This window comes from Coptis chinensis, chromosome 2, assembly GCF_015680905.1.
Source record: "Coptis chinensis isolate HL-2020 chromosome 2, ASM1568090v1, whole genome shotgun sequence".
Taxonomy (NCBI): domain Eukaryota; kingdom Viridiplantae; phylum Streptophyta; class Magnoliopsida; order Ranunculales; family Ranunculaceae; genus Coptis; species Coptis chinensis.
In genome coordinates, this window is record NC_141457.1 from 61,347,809 (window position 1) to 61,367,302 (window position 19,494).

General features: G+C 34.8%; 1 protein-coding gene and 1 non-coding gene across 10 annotated transcripts; one reads left to right on the plus strand and one right to left on the minus strand.

Annotated features, from left to right (window-relative positions):
* Positions 1–2,302: 2,302 nt before the first annotated feature.
* LOC147516968 (small nucleolar RNA R71) lies at positions 2,303–2,408 on the minus strand. Its single transcript, XR_015214580.1, has one exon. It is a non-coding gene; the product is annotated as a small nucleolar RNA R71 (small nucleolar RNA).
* A 5,653-nt stretch (positions 2,409–8,061) lies between these two features.
* LOC147516969 (putative tRNA N6-adenosine threonylcarbamoyltransferase, mitochondrial) lies at positions 8,062–14,316 on the plus strand. Of its 9 annotated transcripts, XR_015211263.1 has the most exons (9): positions 8,081–8,240; positions 8,326–8,526; positions 9,063–9,153; positions 9,496–9,545; positions 10,281–10,471; positions 10,668–10,753; positions 13,590–13,665; positions 13,741–13,946; positions 14,114–14,316. XR_015211263.1 is itself a non-coding variant. In XM_086589414.1 (8 exons), the coding sequence occupies exons 3-7, from the start codon at positions 9,128–9,130 to the stop codon at positions 13,624–13,626; spliced, it is 390 nt and encodes a 129-aa protein (XP_086445540.1). In that variant the 5' UTR covers positions 8,062–8,240; positions 8,326–8,526; positions 9,063–9,127; the 3' UTR covers positions 13,627–13,665; positions 13,741–13,989. The 9 variants fall into 9 exon arrangements, 8 of the variants coding, with proteins under 8 accessions (XP_086445540.1, XP_086445542.1, XP_086445538.1 ...); XM_086589414.1 differs by lacking the exon at positions 14,114–14,316 and having other exon boundaries at positions 8,062–8,240; positions 13,741–13,989; XM_086589416.1 differs by lacking the exons at positions 13,590–13,665; positions 13,741–13,946; positions 14,114–14,316 and adding an exon at positions 11,374–11,749.
* Positions 14,317–19,494: the final 5,178 nt, after the last annotated feature.

Here is a 19,494-nt window from a genome sequence, read left to right on the forward strand (position 1 = left end):
ATCTCTACGGGATTTTATATTACAGTTTTGTGTGCTTATCAGGCTTCATGTTGGGCCTGGATGTCAGGCCTGTGAAACGGGCTTTGGTAGTAGGTGGGCTTACTAATTTAACTAATATTAATTAATTTTTTTGTATTTTTGTATCAAACCAACGGCCAGGCCACTTAAGAATTAAGGGAGGTTGTCCGTGCGTGCACGTTCCTTAATTAGAGAACCCCAATACTTTCAATTTTCTAAACCACGTATAGTATGAAAATAATTAATTTTAATTACTAAATATTTTTTGGACATACGAGTACTGTATTGTACTCTTGAAGTAATATTGTACTTAATATTAAAAATTGAACTTATTCTACTTCAAAGAAGGCACGAGGCGCACTCTGTGAAGGCTAATCTAAGGCACGGGACGCGCTCATAAGTAAAAACAATTGGTTCAAATTTTTAGGTTCAGGTTATGGAATTGCAGGGAGTTGGTTTCTCAACTCGTATGCACTCAAACAGTAGCAAAAAGTTTTCGGAAAATCGTGAACAGTGAAAACAGTGAACAGTTTTGTGAATTCTAAACATGCGATACGAAAGCAAACAAGATGCCCAGTGGCGCCATTTGATAACTAAGTTTTGATAGGGTGAAAACAGTGTTTCTACAGTACTAAAACATGCTAATCAATATACTAAACTAATTCACTAATGAGAGTAATAATATGATATGAAAACAATAAATCTAAATGCTAAAACAGTGATTTTATTATATGAGAGAAGGATATAGAGAGAGGTAATCCACCACAAGATTCGCTTGGCTATTAGTTTAGTCATCGAATTAAATTCCTTGATCCCTAGTGAATACCAAGTCATCTCTGATCATGGCTTCACTAGCATGAGAGTTTAGCTCTACCACAAATATCTTTGATGGTGGCGCTAAACTCTACTTCAACTGTTACGATTTTTATCTCTAAACAATCATAAGAATCAAACTTGAAACGCTATTTACAAAACAATAATCATTCTAATTACCAATCATCCTCACGTGGCTTCATAACCCCCTCTAATGGAGGTTTTAGCCTTGTGTCATCGGATTAATTAAACTAATGAGAGAAGACAAAGACATAATAAGGTAAAGACAAGAATTGAAATTAAACTAAAGCTTTTTATTGATAGGTTCTAATGGAGGCTACAATTATAAAACTAATTCTAACCCTAAACTAAACTAAAACTAAACTAAACTAATTAGAGACTAAGAAGAGGAAGTGAGAATTAAGTTTAGCCTTAACCCTTTTTATATAGGAGAGGGTTAGGGTTACATTTTCGTGCATGGGCCACAAAGGGGGGCTTTGGGTCTTTAATGTGAGCCCAAAGTCCATTAGGTTAAGTCTAAAGAGACCACAACTACTAGAAATTACTTCAGTGCCTTTTTTGTCCACTTCTAAAGCTCTGATTAGGACAAGCCTGAATTCAATGGAAAGCTTATTCCGCGCCGGTCGTTTTGACATAAAGTGGGCCCAATTTCAAGGCTTGAGTCCAAAGATACGCCTATTTGAAGTTTTATTGAATTTTCTGTTCTTTTTCTACCCGAATTGACTTTGACTTCCTAGCTTTGACTGGGATTCAAAAAGCTTTTTCTTCTTGATTCTTGGGCTATAAATATAGAACTCTTCTAGCAATCATCTTGACTCGTTTTCCATACAAAATGACGTCTTTAAACACATTCAAGACATGAAATACACAAAAATACGTAAACAATACTAACTCTTATTTATTATAAAAATAATTGGCCTAAGTAAAATACTATTAAGGGGTTTAAACTACATGTTTAGATGCTTATCATGCATGATACTGCGTTCAGGAATTATAGATATTGGCAAGAATAAAATTTACTCACGTAGGAGTGCACGTCGTCCTAGACAATCCCCTATTTCTAGTCATCCATCTACTAAGATAGTTGGCGAGGTAGTGCAAGTTAAAGAGCCTCTCTCCAACTTCTACACACCGTTGCCAGATGGGCCTCCATCTTGTATACGACTCACACCGCTCACGAGCGATTTTCACATTCTACCAAACGTGTTCAATCTTCTATACATCTTCCACGAGTTACCGTACGAGCATCTACGCCAGATACATTAAGTATGTAATACATTTCACCATCTGGGCATCACTAACGATCAGGTTAAGCTACAAGTGTTTCCTTTCACTCTAGCTGGTAAGAGTCGCGCTTGGCTTCTTTCACAGAAGCCTGATTCTTTCGATACACGGGGAAAGGTAGTGTTCTCTTTCATGAAGAAGTACTTTCCGCAGAAGAAAACAGAAGAGATAAGAAGCAAGATATAATCCTTCAGACAGAATCCAAGTGAAACATTTTTCAAAGCATGGGATAGATTCTCTGACTTACTCCATTCATGTCCTCACTATAAACTAGAAAAATCCACTCTTGTCCAATGTTTCTTCAAAGCTCTTCTCCAAGAACACAAAGTAACCCTCGACATTATGAGTGATGGTAATTTTTTGGATAGAGGTGCAACCGAAGCCTTAACATTTCTTAAAAACCAAGCTGAAAAGAGTACCAATTAGGGCGACATAAACAATTCCAAAACAGCCCAACCCAGTACATCTAAGGATAGTGATATTTTTTAGGTGAAATATAATCCAGAGATCAAAACTTTAATTGAAGCCTTCACAAAAAAGGTAGATGCCCTCACAACTAAACAAAAAGACCAAACCCCTCATCCTATCATGAACATAATACCTCACCAATCAATTTCTGTCTAAGCTTAAATCATATAGATGCCACTTGTCCCTTTATCACAAACCTATCATCACTTTAGCCAGAAGAAGTATGTGCTTTCAATGTACCAAATGCACCATGGAGACAACATCCAAACTTTGCATGGACTAACATTCTACAAAACCAACCACCTCCAGGTTTCAACAAACCACCAAATACATTCAAACAAAGACAAGGACAAGGACAAGGTACATATAACAATCAGAACAGTGTATTCATTCCATCCCAGTTTAACAAGAACTACCAAAACCCACCTAGTAACAACCAAAAAGACCTAGTTCAAGTTACACCATCAACTAGTGTCCAAACAGATAAGCCTACCAAAATAATGTTATCTGTCATGCAATAATAAACCCAAATCCTAGCTTCCATGTAGCAATCTCTGAACTTGTTAGCCCAAGACAAAACCCAGAAAGGTGTATTCCCAGGTCAAACTATTCCAAACCCTAAACCAGTAAACACAACCTTTGAAGCAACAAGTAACGTGAACGAAGCTGGAGCACTAAAAACTCTTTCCTAAGGATCCTATCTACGAGGATTAAATCCTCTTTTCCAATGTATTCCTACCCTATTCCATTCCACCTTTTGTTTAAGGGAATCCATCAATAAGGTAACTGGACCCTCCATTTAAAGTGTATGGTTGTAAGTGCCGAAGCCTTAGTCCACGTATATCTCGCATATTCTTTGTAAAACACATTTTACTTGTCGTTTGAGTAAGTGTGAACATTTTTCTTTTCTTTATTTTACATTTTTTTTCAAAAACAGTTGTTTTCTTTGTTCTGTTAATGCTAGATTGTCGATATATCAATAGTTATGTGATTTTACAAAAACAAAATGGGCAATGGATTTTACATAGGCTAACCCTTAGAACAAAGCAATCTAGGGGCAGTTTGAGATCGGCCTTGCTTACTAAGGGTCGCCTATATCACCGAGCTATTCACCCAGGTCAGGACATTCCATGTCTTGCGCAGTAAATCCCCCAACTCACATAGCTGAAGCTCTATCCGTCTAGATTGGGTTCGCCACAGAGCCGACACGAAAGTTGCCTGAGAATTCCTATTATAGTTTGTTTTTCATCACAGCTTTTTAAGTACAAGTATCTTACAACATCTCTCCATAGTTTTCAAAACTAGAGGATATAAAAATGAAAGTTAAACACCCCGGAGTAACCAAAATGATACCGGATTCAAGTATAATTTTATCTTCTTGGCAAAACCTCTATATGGTTAGAGATATCTTTTGCTTGAGAAAATCAACTAAAAATAATAATAATAAATAAATAAATAAAAAGACGAGGCGTCTCCAAACGAGAATTAAACAAATAGAGTAACCCAAAGTGATACTATTCTCTGTTTAATTATATCTTTTGCTTCCACCTCTCTATTTTGTCTCGAGAATCTGATGTTAAAATACTCAAAATTGTACAAATTTTTAAAAATTCTTCCTTTCTCAAAAAAATTCCCCTTTCTTCTAAAAATATTTTCCCTTCTCAAAACTCTCCCTTTCTAAAAAAAATCAAAATTTTCAAAAATGTCTTCTGTAGTGAACAATAAAAACCCTCCACCTAGCAAGACTAGATAGATCAATTTCAATGATCGTGTGCAAGCACTTCCTAGAGAACTGCAGCTTAAGATATGGACACATATACCGAAAATCATTCCTGGTTTAGGTAAAAGTTCATACGCACGTAAGAGACGAGCTATGAGAAGGCCGGTGCTCAAACTGTCAAACACCAACTTGCCCTGATCTTCAACCTCATAATAATTCTGTTTATAAAGTCTACACGTGTTATCTTCCAGTACATTACGCACGACTGAGGAGAGTAATCCAACCATCTGGTTAGGATTGACTCAAGTTTTCAAAAACTTCAAAGTCTTGGGAATCTTACTTAAAATGACCCACCATTTTTAAATTTCAGTCAAACTTATTCAAAACCCAAAAAAATATTAATTAAATAAAATTTTCCTTCTGTTGTTTGTACATATTTCCCCACAGTTCCTTTTCATTCCTTTCTCTCATTTGTTTTTTTTATCCACCGCTAGATGTGAGTGTACTCTATACTGTTGTGTTGGATTTTCGATGTTGATCGTTTTGGTACCTCACGGGTCAAGATCGGACGAGTAACGAAGCGCAGATCAGCTCTTGAAGTTAGCAAGGCACTAAGGACAAGATCTAAATTTCCTGATTTCATTTGGGCTTGGGCCAAAATTTCATTTTAACTAAAAAGGCATGTTCAAGGCACATGCTACGAAATCTATTTTAGCCCATGCAACCACCCCACATTCATGTTCTTCCTCACAAAAATCCCAAACCCTAGCCGCCCAAGCAAGCTCGCGACCACCCGCTTACCCATACACACCACCACCTGATTTTTTCACAACTTGCTCCATTTTCAACCCCCATTCCAACTAAAAACACCAATTTTATCAATCCCTACTCTAAATGGCTCGAGTTCTTAAAATCGTGCCGGAGCAAAATTTTCAAAACCTCTTCAATTCCGATCTATTTGAAGTGCACTTCAAGGCTGAGATTAGAAGAAGAGGATGGAAATCTTTGGTTTTGTTGGAAGGTGTAGCTTATTCTCTCTCTCTCACTCCTTCATTTTATAATCATATGCTTAGAGGGGAGGATGACCGCATCACGGTTGTCAAGGATGGTCGCTCGCTTAAGCTCACCAAGGAGGTGGTGAGTGAAGTTCTGGGGATTCCTATGAAGGCTTATGTTCAGACAAAACATTCCCCAGACAACAAGACCATCGATGTGATGATGGTAGAGACTCTTCTTGAGGGGGTGAAAAACCCTAAGTCTCACTGCGCATTCCAGAGTTTGCTGTGAAGGAATTAGTTGGCAGTATCTCAGTGGACAACCTACAACCTGCTAGGCTCAGCCAAGCCTTCTAATATCAGAAAGGCGATGCTCCACATTCTATGGGGTCTTCAAGAGCAGAAGAATAGCTTCTGCATCATCACCTTCGTTAGGGAGCAACTCTATAAACCCAAGAAGTCAACTGCCCCTCTACCAGTGTTGGTCACCAGGATCATGCAATACTAGGGGTTAGAGGCTACAGACGACCTAATGGAGGTCAAGGACACTACCACACCACAGGTCCTATCTATTCCCACTGCATCTAGAAATTCTGGCTTCCACTTGCCGCCAGAGCCGCCGAGCAAGCACACCCTACTGAGAAAGTGCAATACTTCGCTGAAGATACCACTCAATAGTTCACTCATCCCATGGATGGAATTCACTTCCTCCATGGAGGCCAGAGGATTCTGCATTCGTACCTCCACCAACTCAGGCAAACTCAAGGAGTGATTCTAGAGGCTTAGCAGACCCTCAGAGATGAGCAGCGGTCTTTCCAGCAGGAGCAACAATGTTTTCAGCACAATGTCACTAGAACACTGCAGAGCATTAGAGATGCACTCATGCGTAGTGATAGACATGTTAGGACCCAACGTCATCAAAGGGAAGGATCGTCTCGACGTCGGGACGAGTCACACACGGATTTTGACTAAGCATTTCCCTAGTGTCCATATAGTTGGATATATTTATTTTTCTTTTTTTTCTTACGTGTATGACATTTAGTATAAGTTTAATTATATGTTTAATATTATATGCTTGTTTTATTTGTTTTCTTGTGGAATTTGGTGTATGAGTAGAAGGTAATACAGATATACAACATCATGCCAAATTTTTCCATTTTTTTTTTCATGCATTTCATATATGTTTTAAAAAATATGAAAACCCAAAATGATTTCAGAGTAGAATAATTATCCCTAATATAATAAACTATGTATTTCTCATTCTATATCAAACAACCCACGCCCCAAACTTATTTGGGGGTGGCGTATATTCATCATGAAGAACAGAATACAGGTGTATAACCGTTTTTGCTCATGTTTCTATGGTAATTTATTTTCTTATCTCTTCATACTTTGAGGACAAAGCATATTTTTATTTGGGGGTGGTATAGTAACATTTTGCGAAAACTATGTATTTTCTATAATAGTTATAATAATATATTAATTCCTTTCTAAAAAAAAAATCGAAAAAGACCAAAATTATTTTTTTATTTAGTATTAAAAAGTTTTGTTTCATTTTTCTATGATGAATAAAAAGTTTAGAAGTCTCATTATAGCAATAGAGTAAGGACTTGTTCTTCGTACTTAGACTAATATACGTACAATATTTTCTGCATTTTTTCATGAATGGTATGCATCAGCATTTGTTTGTATATAGCAGTGAGTTTCCGAGACCAAGCTTAGAACAATTAAATTTCATAACCTGTGAGAATCTTGCCAAATGCCTCATCTGAATAATTATTGAGTGATGACACAGAGGATGTCCGGATAGATCGAAAGACCACACGTGTCGTCCACTTGTTTGATCACCACGCCATATCCTAATAGAGAATTTATACCCTTTTTGGATCGATACAGCCAATAAAACGTTAAAAACCCAAAAATAAAATTTTCCTCTAGTTACCCCCCTTGAGCCTTCACCATTTACTAAAAGCCTTTTTATTCTTAGCCATAAATTCCTAACCTGTTATAATACACAATAAAAAGCTTATTCAGCTGACGAGTTGAGAACTGAATGGATATCAGAAAAAGAGAAGATAAGACCTTGTACAAAAACAGATCAGTTAGTTGCTTTGGAAAAAAAAAACCCCATCAAAAACCAAAACTTCAAAAAAATAAATCGAAGGAGTCAAAAAATCGAATCTCTCAAAAGTTTAAAATAAAAAAGAGGCGATATCATAAACAAGAACAAAAAGAAACAAAAACAAAGTTAGAACTCTTAAAATTTAAAACCATATGGAGTCACAAATGCCAAAGGGCTAAAAGAATCATAATTCGGAAGCAAAGAACAAAACGAGGTTCTTCTCTGGTTACAAGTATCTTGAAGACCCAGTTTCTCAACTTATCAGATTTTGTTTTTTCCTTCATTTTTTCTTTCTAGACCGTCACCTTAACCCCGTAACTCCTAATAAAAGACATCTAGCTCAATTAAGAATAAGATGGTGTGATAGTAAGTGACAAGCGTGATCAATCGACCCTGGTTTCTTTGGACGTCATTTGAGTATCACTACACCATAACAAGGATTTTCTAACAATTGCAATTTCTCATTTGTAACACATATACATCCGTTACTAAATTAATAACAGGTAGAATCCCATTATAAAATTACTTAACCGTTAGTAAATTATCCGAATTATTTTGTAACGTTTATCGAGATATTAACTAACGGATGGGAAAGTGTGACCGATGTTAAATTCTAAAAAGAAAAATTAAGACCAGGAAAACAGGGTGAAAATTTTAGCGGGATTGTTTTCACCTCGCGCTCATTAGAATTAGGTCAAGTGGTCAACTACCAGATGCTTAGAGTAAGAAAAGAGTTAACAAAAGGGGAAAAGTGCTCGCCGGTTCTCGCCGCCGCTTCCGTTGCCAGTAGCCAGATGAGGTCTTTCTTCTTCCTTTTCTTCTCTTTATTTCTCAATTCTAATTGATGACTAATGAGAATTAGTTTTTTTTTGTCGATCTGCTAGGGTTGTTCAAGTTAGTTGGTTTGGTACTCCAAAAGGACCAACCTTAATACGTTAATGAAGGTCTTAAGCAACAAAACCCTTGCGACATAGAAGTACTCAACAAAAATACGCTCCACCAATCCTAATTTCTACTTAATATCTTCCTCTCTCCTCCACCTCTTGGGTGAGTGGGCTGCATCTCCTTTTCCTTGAGACTCTAAGGTATGGGTTTCTCATTTTCTCTTTTGCATCTCTCCGTTTGGTTTTGATATGTTGGATTTGGGGTTAGGGTTTGAGAGATGTGCTGAGAAATTGAATTTCTTGTTGGGTTTAGTTATGTCGAGTTTGGCATGAAACCCTTAGAATTGTGTTGGTACATTACAAAATTTTCAATTAATTGCTTGAAACCTTTTGTTTTAATTACAGTTTCTGTTGCTGTTTATTACTTCTTGAAAGTTGGATTCTTTTGTGAGTTTTCTAGTCTGGGTAACTGTTAAAATTAGTTAAAAGTGGTGGTAGTTGTTTATGTAGCTCTACATTTAGAGTTATGAAATATTGAATTTGTGATGAATCTACAGTAAGAAAGAAAATGTGTAAGTGTTAAAAAACTTATTTTGGATTAAGAAGCTGGATCTTGCTTATTGGACGTAACTCGAACTTTTTCGTTTATTCTACCATATAATCTATTCTTTATTGTTACAAAAGGATATACTCTGAAATTCTGCTATGTGATTGAGTATCTTCGTTATATTTTCCAGTTGGTGCCCGAAAAGCTCAAAAACTTGTTGGGAGCTTCAGTCTACCTATTATAGGAATTCATCACATGGAAGCACATGCTCTTGTTGCCAGGTATTTAATTTTGATCTCCATGTAAGATCATCTACTCTTTTACATGAATTTAACATGGAAAGGACATTTTAACTATATTGGACTACAACGTAGATCACATGAAAGGTCTTGCTTGTAGATATCTCCAAGTTGAATTGAAATTACTTCAAGTAAATAGTTATCCAAGGCTGGAAACTAAGGAGAGAAACACGAATTAGAAAACTACAATTTTGCAAATAATCCTTCAGAAGAACTCATATGTGGGATTTTTCGTTTATTGTTTATGAATTGAGAGCAAAGCATGGTAAATCATTTTTTAAATTTCCATCTGCCATTGTCATAAAAAGCTAAAATTTGTATCAGGTTAGTTGAGAGGAAGCTGCAATTTCTGTTCTTGACCCTTCTGATTTCAGGTGCATAAATGTACACCTTTGTATTTACTCATTATTAATTTGCATGTATCCATCACCAAATGCCACTTCGCTGACCATTTCTAGTAAAATTTTCTTTTGACAAAGGAAATAAGAAAGTTATTTAATATAGACGCAAATTCCTTAATGTGAAGGTTTTGATGGATAACTTGTGTTTCGAGCTTGTACAGGAATTTATGAGTGAACTTGTGTTATGAAGAATGTTGATTTGGGGATTTATGCAATCTCCATTGACCAGTCTGGGAGTTTGTTCTAATTCACATTTATGGGGGAATAATTTGTGCATAGTGTTGAGTGTTGACTATTGGTGTTCCTTTGAGAAAGAAATAGGCAATTGCAATATTTTGGAGCAAAAGTGACTAAATGTGGGTGTCCATTACCTGCAATCGCTCGTCTGGGAAAAAAATTCTCTGCTAGTTGCCTTCAATTCTTATACTTGTAGAACCTATTTATAAGTGTTTTTAATGGATGTAGGAAGCTAACCATCTATATATCTGATGAATCGATAATCATATAATTTAACGAAAGATATGTTCTTACAATCTTACCAGAAACACTCCTTTATGAATTCCAGCAGAGTTATTAATGAAACTGTAGTAAATTTTGACTGATTAGGCTAGTAGCTTATAAGTAGGAAGTTATTTATGCTTTTCTATACTATTGTGAAGCTCATTCTAGCATGAAGCTGGCATATAATATCTACTGTTTAATCCTTAGGTCGACATAGCCTCCTTGTTCTTGCACGTGACCTTGGCAATTATGTACAACTTGGGACTACAATAGATGATGCAATTGGTGAGGCATATGATAAGACAGCGAGATGGCTTGGCCTTGACATGAGAAAGGGTGGTGGCTCGGCTTTAGAGCAGCTTGCTCGTGAAGGAAACTCACAATCAATAAAATTCTCAGTAAGTTGTGTCTTGAGACGTCCTTTTGCACTTGTCTTTGTTGATTATGATCATCCAAGACCTCACAATTGCTTTTTCCTGTTAATGGTTGCATTGTGGTGCCAACTTGTTCCCTTTCAATTACTTGGAATTGTAAAAGTTCGTATGTTTTCAAAATTCTGGTCGGATGTAACCTCAGAATTGATCTGCTTTACAGGTTTCAATGAAACAGCATAAGGATTGTAATTTCTCTTATGCCGGTTTGAAGACTCAAGTAAAGTTGGCCATCGAAGCCAAAAATATGTAAGTAGAAGGCTTTTATTTCTGTGCAATAGTACATTGAGCATTAACCTTCCTGCTTCATTTTGGGTAGTGAGTCTAATTCACTTTTTATCTTTCTTTTGAACTGTAGCAGCTTTTACTTGTTACTATATAGGCTCTGATGCTCTGTAGAAGTAAAAAAATTCCCTGAAAGGAGAATCTTCCCATTTTTGTGAAAATAGAAGATTCCTGAAAAGAAAAAGAATGTGGAAGAAAATAAAAAGAATGTGGAATATTATTTATTCTAATTTTGTTTTTCTGGGTAAAGATAATGGAGAAATGCATTCACAAATCATAATATATGTTAAGACTTTCGAGGGCTAGTAGCTAGTGTAGGGCTAGGAGCTAGTATGTAGCAGCACAGAATATTGCATTGGTTTCGTTGAATAATGGAAGTTAACACAAGGGATATACTTAATTATGGAAAATTTTATGGCATTCAGCTGAAGAGTAGATAACTTAAAATTGAGGAAATCTCATTTTGTAATGTTTGCTCACAAGATAGCCTTGTTAAATTGGATGGAAAAATAAATAAATTAGTTTAAATTTTAGACTTTCGAATACGTTGATCTTCCCTTTATTTTTTTATTTGTTTTTTGGAGGTAAGGAGGGGGCTGGGGTTAAATTCAGATCCTATCTGCATGGGAGGATGATGGGAACATAACGGCCTAAGAGTAAAAAACACGTACGTGAGTGAGTGCCTAGGCCCATTGCCTACGAGCTACTGCGGGGCTCACCCTTAGTGCTACATTCTTTGGAGCCAAATCCGTTCCATCTTGGGAGACAATATTCATCATCCTTGAGCACCAAGAGGGAGCAAATTTGTCTCAAGTAATTTGTGTGATATGCTGGGGTCAGATTATATATTTGGTATTCAAATTGAAAGAAAAATTGCATTAATACTGTATCGATATTGTACCTAGTATTGATATTGTATTTGTCTTTCCCTTTGTTGTATCTGAGTGGGATATCTCATACTATAAAGTTGACTTATGATTTTATATATATATATATATATATATATATATATATATATATATATATATATATAACCACACACATCACATTTTACTGATACACAACAACAACAACAACAACAAATTGAAAGAAAAGGTTTGTAGACTTGCGGTATATTTGTTTGTCTGGCTTACCTACCACTAAGCAATGGTGTTAAAATTGTACAATTCCCAATACGAACTGTTTGACTCGGATCGAGTTGACAGGCTAAAGAGTCAAATCGCCCAGTCAAATGGGAAGTTCACAGAATCGCACTGAAATCGGTAATTTAACCGCTGGAATTGTAAGGAATTGCACAATGTTTGCAATTCAGGTTCCCAAAAGATAAAAGAGAAAAAAATGATTTTCCCATTTCAAATCCCTAAAACCAGAGGAAAAAAATGAGAAAAAGAAAGATAAAAAAATGAGAAAAAGAAAGATAAGGAAGAAATGGCTGATTTGTTGTTTTTGCTAGAGAAATCCACTTTCTTTTTCTTCTCTGTCTCTTTACAGTCTGTCACAGTCCTCATGTTGCGGCGGCGAGAAAACATGAAGAATATCCTCATTGTTGTGTTTTCATTGGTTACACCATTAACAACAGTGTTTATTTTATTTTTTTATATATATTTATTTATCATAAGATTCCAGATATGCATGTTAAGATAATTGTGTCTTCATTACTGGCAATCTTGAATACGAAGCCACAATGTGCATCCACATTCCAAACTTTAGGATACACAATGCCTAAGCCTCTCTTTACTATACCTTATGGTGTTGTGACTGGCTTGCTGCATCTTCTTAGACAAGCTAGGCGTGGATAAAGTTGCGTAGACTTGTTCATATTCTTTTACGTCACCCAAGTCCGTGTAACCTTATTGAGGAGTTACATATCTTAAGTCTTGACATTCAACTGAATTGAAGGGAACTTTTACTCGTAGGAAAAGAGCACCTTAAGAAAAATTAGTTAAGCAAGGATCAACGTCTTCAGCTACGGTGATTACCTTTCATCACTTAATCAGAGAGCTGCATTAGTCGTATGACTGGATCTAGTTAGTATTTTACGGAGTTACACGATTGGTTGTGGATAAGTATGTAGAGCACAATCTTTCTTGGTCTTAAATTCCATATTAGCAGCTACGTTTCTAATTTTTTAGCTGTAAGTCTCACCTGGCTTATGAGGCAAATTTCACAGGTTCCACTGAATCAGGTTTCCCTTGATATAAATTTAACTTTTTTACTTTATAATTTATCTGTTGGCACATTAGCCAAGAAGACATCTCAATTTGTTTATGGTATCCGAGTTGAAGCACTATTATAGCTCCATTTTCTTCTATTGGGTGAAAATATTTTAATATCAGAAGGGAATTTTAAAAATTTAATTTGAATATGAACTAGGTTTGTATATAGAGAGAGATTTTACTTTCAAAGTCTTAAAGTGCATTGTCAACAATTGGTGCAATGCAAACTTGGGTTTTGATGAACGCACAGGTGCTTATGCATTTCATCAAGGACTCACATAAAGCTGTGAGCACTATTAAGTACAATCGCTTTGAGAAAATTCTTACAACTGGGAATATTTAATGAGCCAAAAGTAAACCAGGAAGTACTTATGCAACTTGCTGGCTCCACAACCAAGAGTTCCATACAGACTATACTCAAAGATTTGACTTTTGACGATTCACGATTAGGATTGTGTTTTTGAATTGTTTGGCTTCATGTGTCACAGTTGGGAAATGGATATTGCTTATATTTACTGGTTTTCGTGCATGACTGGTAATTTCCTGTTGGTACAAAGACTGATGAACTTTGTTTGGAATTTCAGCTCCAAAGCCGTAGTTGGATACATTTGTATTCTGTAAGAGCAAGGGATCTCTTGGAGCTTTCCAGCTGGATGAGAGGTAACATGCTATCAAATTCACTCATTGCTCTTCATCTACCTTTTACCTTCACTAATCAAATTCTTTTGTTTGCAGCGGAGACGAGATTGTGGATTTAGTCGCAGATGATTTGTACGTCTTGCGATATAAGTCAGTAAAACCACGTATTGAGAATGGTCAAATTGACATAGTGTGACTTTCATGTTGAGTATGGCATGGTGTGACATAATGAAGTGGGAATGTGTCAATTTCTTTGTTGATACGGTAGTTATAAATGCAGCAAAAGGAGCCAATAATACAATGTAAGTTTTTCTATTGAGAAAAATGTGAAGTACTTCTGCTAGAGATTTTGAATTCCATAGAGATACTTGTGCATGAGGATGAAGATTACACTCGGTAAAAGACATCTCATTTCTAGTCTGTTACCCTCACCCTCAGTTGAATCTTTTTCTTCACACATGTCAAATAGGAAGGATAATGGCGCAATCACACCATGCGTCTTATTCTTAATTGAGCTAGAGATCTTTTATTATGAGTTACGGGGTTAGGGTGATGGTTCAGAAAGAAAAATGAAGGAAAAGACAAAAATTTAATAAGTTGAAAATTTGGGTCTTCAAGATAATTGTAACTAGAGAAGGACCTCGTTTTGTTATTTCCTTCCGAATTGTGATTCTTTAATCTTTTGGTTTTTTGTGACTCCATATGACTTTGAAATTTTAGAGTTCTAACTTTGCTTTTATTTCTTTTTGTTTTTGTTTCTGATATCAGCTCTTTTTTTATTTTGAACTTTTGGGAGATTCGATTTTTTATTCTTTTGATTTTTTTGGAGTTTTGGTTTTTTATTGTTCTTTCCTTTCTTCTCTTTCTATTCTTTTCGAAACAACTAACTAATCTATTTTTGTATAAAGTCTTTTTTTCTCTTTTTATGATATCCATCCAATTCTCAACTTGTCAGTTGGGTAAGTTTTTTATTGTATGTTGTAACGGGTTAGAAATTTATAGTAAAGAATAAAAAGGCTTTTAGAAAATGGTGATGGCTCAAAAGGGATAACTAGAAGAAAACTATTTTTTTGGGTTTTTAACGTTTATTTTGGCTATATCGATCCAAAAATGGCTTAAATTCTCTCTTAGGATATGGCGTGGTAATCAAGCAAATGGACGTGTTGTCTTTCTATCTAGACATTATTTGTGTTATCACTCAATAATCATTCAGATGAGGCTTTTGGCTAGATTCTTACAGGATATGGAATTTAATTGTTATAATCTTAATTTTGGAAACTTACTGTTATATACAATCTAATGTTGATACATATTATTTATGAAAAGATGCAGAAACTATTGTACGTATATTAGTCTAAGTTCGAAGAACGAATCTTTATTCTATTTCTATAATGAGATTTCTAAACTTTTTATTCATCCTAGAAAAAGGAAACAAAACTTTTTAGTACTAAACAAAAAAATATTTTTGGTCTTTTACGAAAACAAAATTATAGAAAGGAATAAATATATTATTATATCTACTATATAAAATGTCTAGTTTTTGCAAAATGTTATTATACCACTCCCAAATAGAAATATGTTTTGTCCTCAAAGTATGAAGAGATAAGGAAAAAGATTACTATAGAAACATGAGCAAAAATGGTGATACACCTGTAATTTGTTTTTCATGATGAAAATATGCCACCCTAAATAAGTTTGGGGCATGGGTTGTTTAATATAGAATGAGAAATGTATGGTTTATTGTCCTAGGGATAATTATTCTACTATGAATTTTTTGGGTTTTGTATTTTTGAAAACATATGAAATGCATGAAAGAAAAATGAAATTTTTTGGCTTGATGTATTTGTATTACCTTCTACTCATACCAAATTCCATAAGAAAAACAAATAAACAAGCATATATAGAATATTATACTAACGTCATAAAAAAAGAAAAATAAAACAACAAAAAATACAATAAAAGGAAAAATGTCCAACTATATGGATGCTAGGGAACTGTCTAGTTAGAATTTGTGTGTGACTCATCACGACGTCGAGAAGATCCTTCTCTTAGACGTCGGGTCCTAGGTGTCTATCATTATGCGGGAGTGCGTCTCTAATGCTCTGTAGTGTTCTAATGACATTGTGCTAAAAACGTTGCTGCTCTTATTGGAAAGTCTATTGCTCCTCTCTGAGGGTCTGCTGTGCTGCTAGAATGACTCCTTGTGTTTGCCTGAGCTGGTGGATGTACTGGTGCAGAATGCTCTGGCTTCCATGGATGAAGGAATATGCAAGTATACGTGGACTCAAGGCTCCGGCAGTTACAACCATACACTTCAAGTAGAGGGTCTGGTTACTTTATTGATGTATTCCCTTTAAAGCAGAAGATGGAATGGAATGGGAAAGGAATACATCGAAGAAAAGAGGATTTAATCCTCGTAGATAGGATGATCATGAAAGAGTTTTTAGCGCTCCAGATTTGTTTACGTCACTTGTTGCTTCAAAGATTGTGCTTGTTAGTTTAGAGTTTGGAATAACTTCTCCTGGGAACACACCTTTCTGAGTTTTGTCTTGGGCTAACAAGGTTAGAGATTGTTGTATAAATGCAAGGATTTGAGTTTGTTGTTGCATGATAGATAGCATTATCCCGGTGGGCTTATCTGTTTGGACACTAGTTGATGGTGTAACTGGAACTAGGTCTCTTTGGTTGTTGATAGGTGGGTTTTGGTAATTTTGGTTAAACTGGGATGGAACTAATGTTCTGTTCTGATTGTTATAGGTACCTTATCTTTGTTTTTGTCATTGTTTGAATGTATTTGGTAGTTTGTTGAAATTTGGAGGTGGTTGGTTTTGTGGAATATTCGTCCACGCAAAGTTTGAAACTTAGAGAAAACCTTGTTCTTTTGTTTCTACACTTTTTGCTCCATACGTAGCCCTTATTTTGGCTTTTTACTCATTTTTATTCTAATTTTGGAGTTCTAACTTTTATTTTTCTTTCTTTTTGGAAACTTTCTTTTTTTTTTTTCTTTTTCTTTCGAAACAACTAACTAATTTTTGTTTACATAGGTTTTTCTCTTCTCTTTTCTTATTTTTTTTATTTTGTTTTAAGGATTTGTGGTTTGTGAAAATGCTAATGAAAGGCTCAGTGGGGCGATTAGCGGATAATAAATTTCATATAGGTGTGAATTTCTAGCTATATCGATCCAAAGATGGCCTAAATTCTCACTTAGAATATGATGTTGTGATCAAGGAAGTGGATGTGTGATTTCTCTACTCGGATTTGATTTCTCCCTTGTGTCATCACACATATATTAATTTATATGGGCTTTTTGGCTAGATATTCACAGGATATGTATTAAGTACTCTAACCTAGGTTTCAGAAAAATACTGTTAAGTGCAATCATGGATGCTCATGCAAGATGTTCGTGAAAATATGCAATAACTATTACCTACATATTAATCTAAGTTTCAAAAATTAAATCATAATTCAAGTACTACGTGAGATTTCTAGACTAATATCATCATGGAGAAGGGAACAATACCATTATCACTAAGCATCTAGTATAAATAATATTTATGATTTTTAATATTTTATAAAGAAAATTGTGTAATTTACATCCCAAAAGTGCCTAATTTTTGCAAATGTTTTTATCCCACCCCCAAACAATCGAACGCTTTGTCCTCAAAGTGTAAAGAGATAAGGAAATAATTTACTATAAAAACGTGGCAAAAATTGGCAGTATCTGTAATAGAAATATTGTAGAGATGATATGATAACATGAAACACAATTAAATTGTTACGTACTAACTAACACAAACTCTAATAGAGTAAACATGACAGAATGGGGGATTGCCCTTTGGATTCAAGCAATTGAATTCTTGTCTTGAACGAGTTTAAGACGGCAGCAGTGCCATTTGATATTGACAAGTTTATGTAAACTAACTATTTATGCGTAAACACAAATAATCAATCAACTAAACAAGTGTTTAGATCAATATTTCTACTATCAAATAATAATGAAGTAATATATAGAGTACGGAATTGTTCCACTCTTAATCTATCAAGACTAAATAAAATCCAATTAATCAAACACAAAAAAACAATGGTGAGAGTAATATTATGTTAAGAGATTTCTATTCTACGATTATACTACAGATTCAAATAAATCTAAATTAATTACACTAATAGAAATAGGGTTTTGATGGAAGAGAAAGTTATAGAAGAGGGTAATCAATCCACCTAATGATTAGTTTCAAGCAATAATAGAATTATTCATTGAAAAGAGATCATCTTTAGGTTTTCACATAATGATCTAACCTAAAGCCTCAAACTTTATCATTCCATGCAACAACATACATCTCTATATTCATTATTACTAGCATGTAGGATTATTACAACCAAGTCTCTCGACTTAATTATAATAGTCCCTAGTTTAATTTACTATATGCTTATTTTGGAAGTCATACAATAAACTAAACTCAATGAAATACATAGACAATTAAATAATTCTACTAAGTAATCTATTCCTCATTAGGCTTTCTAATCACTCTCTCTAATGGGGGGATTAGCCTAATATCATTGGATTAATTAAACTAAAATAATAAAAGGAAAACATAATGTAAAGAAGAAGTAATTGAATTGAATAAACTAAATATTTTATTAAAAAGGTCTAATGGAGGCTAAAAACTAAACTAATTAACTAAACCTAAACTAAACGAGAGAGAGAGAGAGAGAGAGAGAGAGAGAGAGAGAGAGAGAGAGAGAGAGTAAATAGGAAAGTAGTCAAATTTTGTTTAGCCTTAAACATTTTTATATATGAGAGGGTTAGGTTAACAATTTCATGCATGGGTTTTGGAGCTATGTTTTGAGTCATTAAATCAAGCTCAAAACCTAATTACTTAAGTCTAAAGAGGGTTTCTTTGCTATAAATTATTGCATTTTTGTCCACTTTTACAGCTCTAATTGGGTTGAAGTCTAGACCATTAAAAAGCTCTTTCCGAACCGGTTGTTTTGATATATAATAGGCCCAATTCTGATTTCTAAGTCCAAAGATACGTTTTACGGAAGTTATGTTGACATTTCTGCTCTTTTTCTACCTGCGTTGACTTTGACTTTTTAGCTTTGACTAAGTTTTAAAAAGGTTTTTTCTCCTTGAAACTTGGGCTTTAATCATATAATTTCTCTAGTAAGTAATTTGACTCATTTCTCTTGCAAAAGGGATATATTTCTTCACATAATTGATTCTAAGACCTAAAATACACAAAAATACGTAAACATTATTAACTCTTATTTATTATAAACATAATTGGTCTAAATATAATACTATTAAGGGGTTGAAACTACAGTTTTGAGCTCTTATCAACTATAGCTAAACTTAGTTAGAGTGTTGATTACTAAGTTGATTCAAAGTGTTCAAGCGTATGATTTACGACTCGCCTCACACACTTGAACTTCTCAAGGCAATAAAAACTCTAATCTCTTGGTAAGTTTAGAACTTCAACCAAGTGTTCACTCATGTTCATCCACATAATCAATCAAAAACTCATTTTTTTTCTTTGTTTTTCGTTTTTCTCTTTTTTTTGTCTTTATCTCTATCTATACAAACAAGGTCCACTAATTTATAATACTCTATTACAAAATAACTGAACTGTGAAAAAACGGGATGTTAGTTTGCTGAGGTGGTTGGGTAGTCGCCCATCCGGCTCCGACTAAGTTTGACCGGCTTTCATCAGCAGCTTCAGCTCATCTCCATTTGTTCAATCTTGAACCTTGATTTGCAAAAAAGTAAGTTAGTAATGAAAAATAACAAAATAAATCAATGTAAAAAAAAAACAAGAAATGAAATGGTGAGAGTGATGCTTCTCTCCTTAG

Excerpts from the sequence above, each read along its gene's own strand:
- LOC147516969 (XM_086589412.1), top strand. The coding sequence starts at position 9,128 with ATGGAAGCACATGCTCTTGTTGCCAG. Across the intron at positions 9,546-10,280 it reads CTTGACCCTTCTGATTTCAG|GTCGACATAGCCTCCTTGTT; the intron begins GTGCATAAATGT and ends TTTAATCCTTAG. Across the intron at positions 10,754-11,378 it reads GCCATCGAAGCCAAAAATAT|GAGGGGGCTGGGGTTAAATT; the intron begins GTAAGTAGAAGG and ends TTTGGAGGTAAG.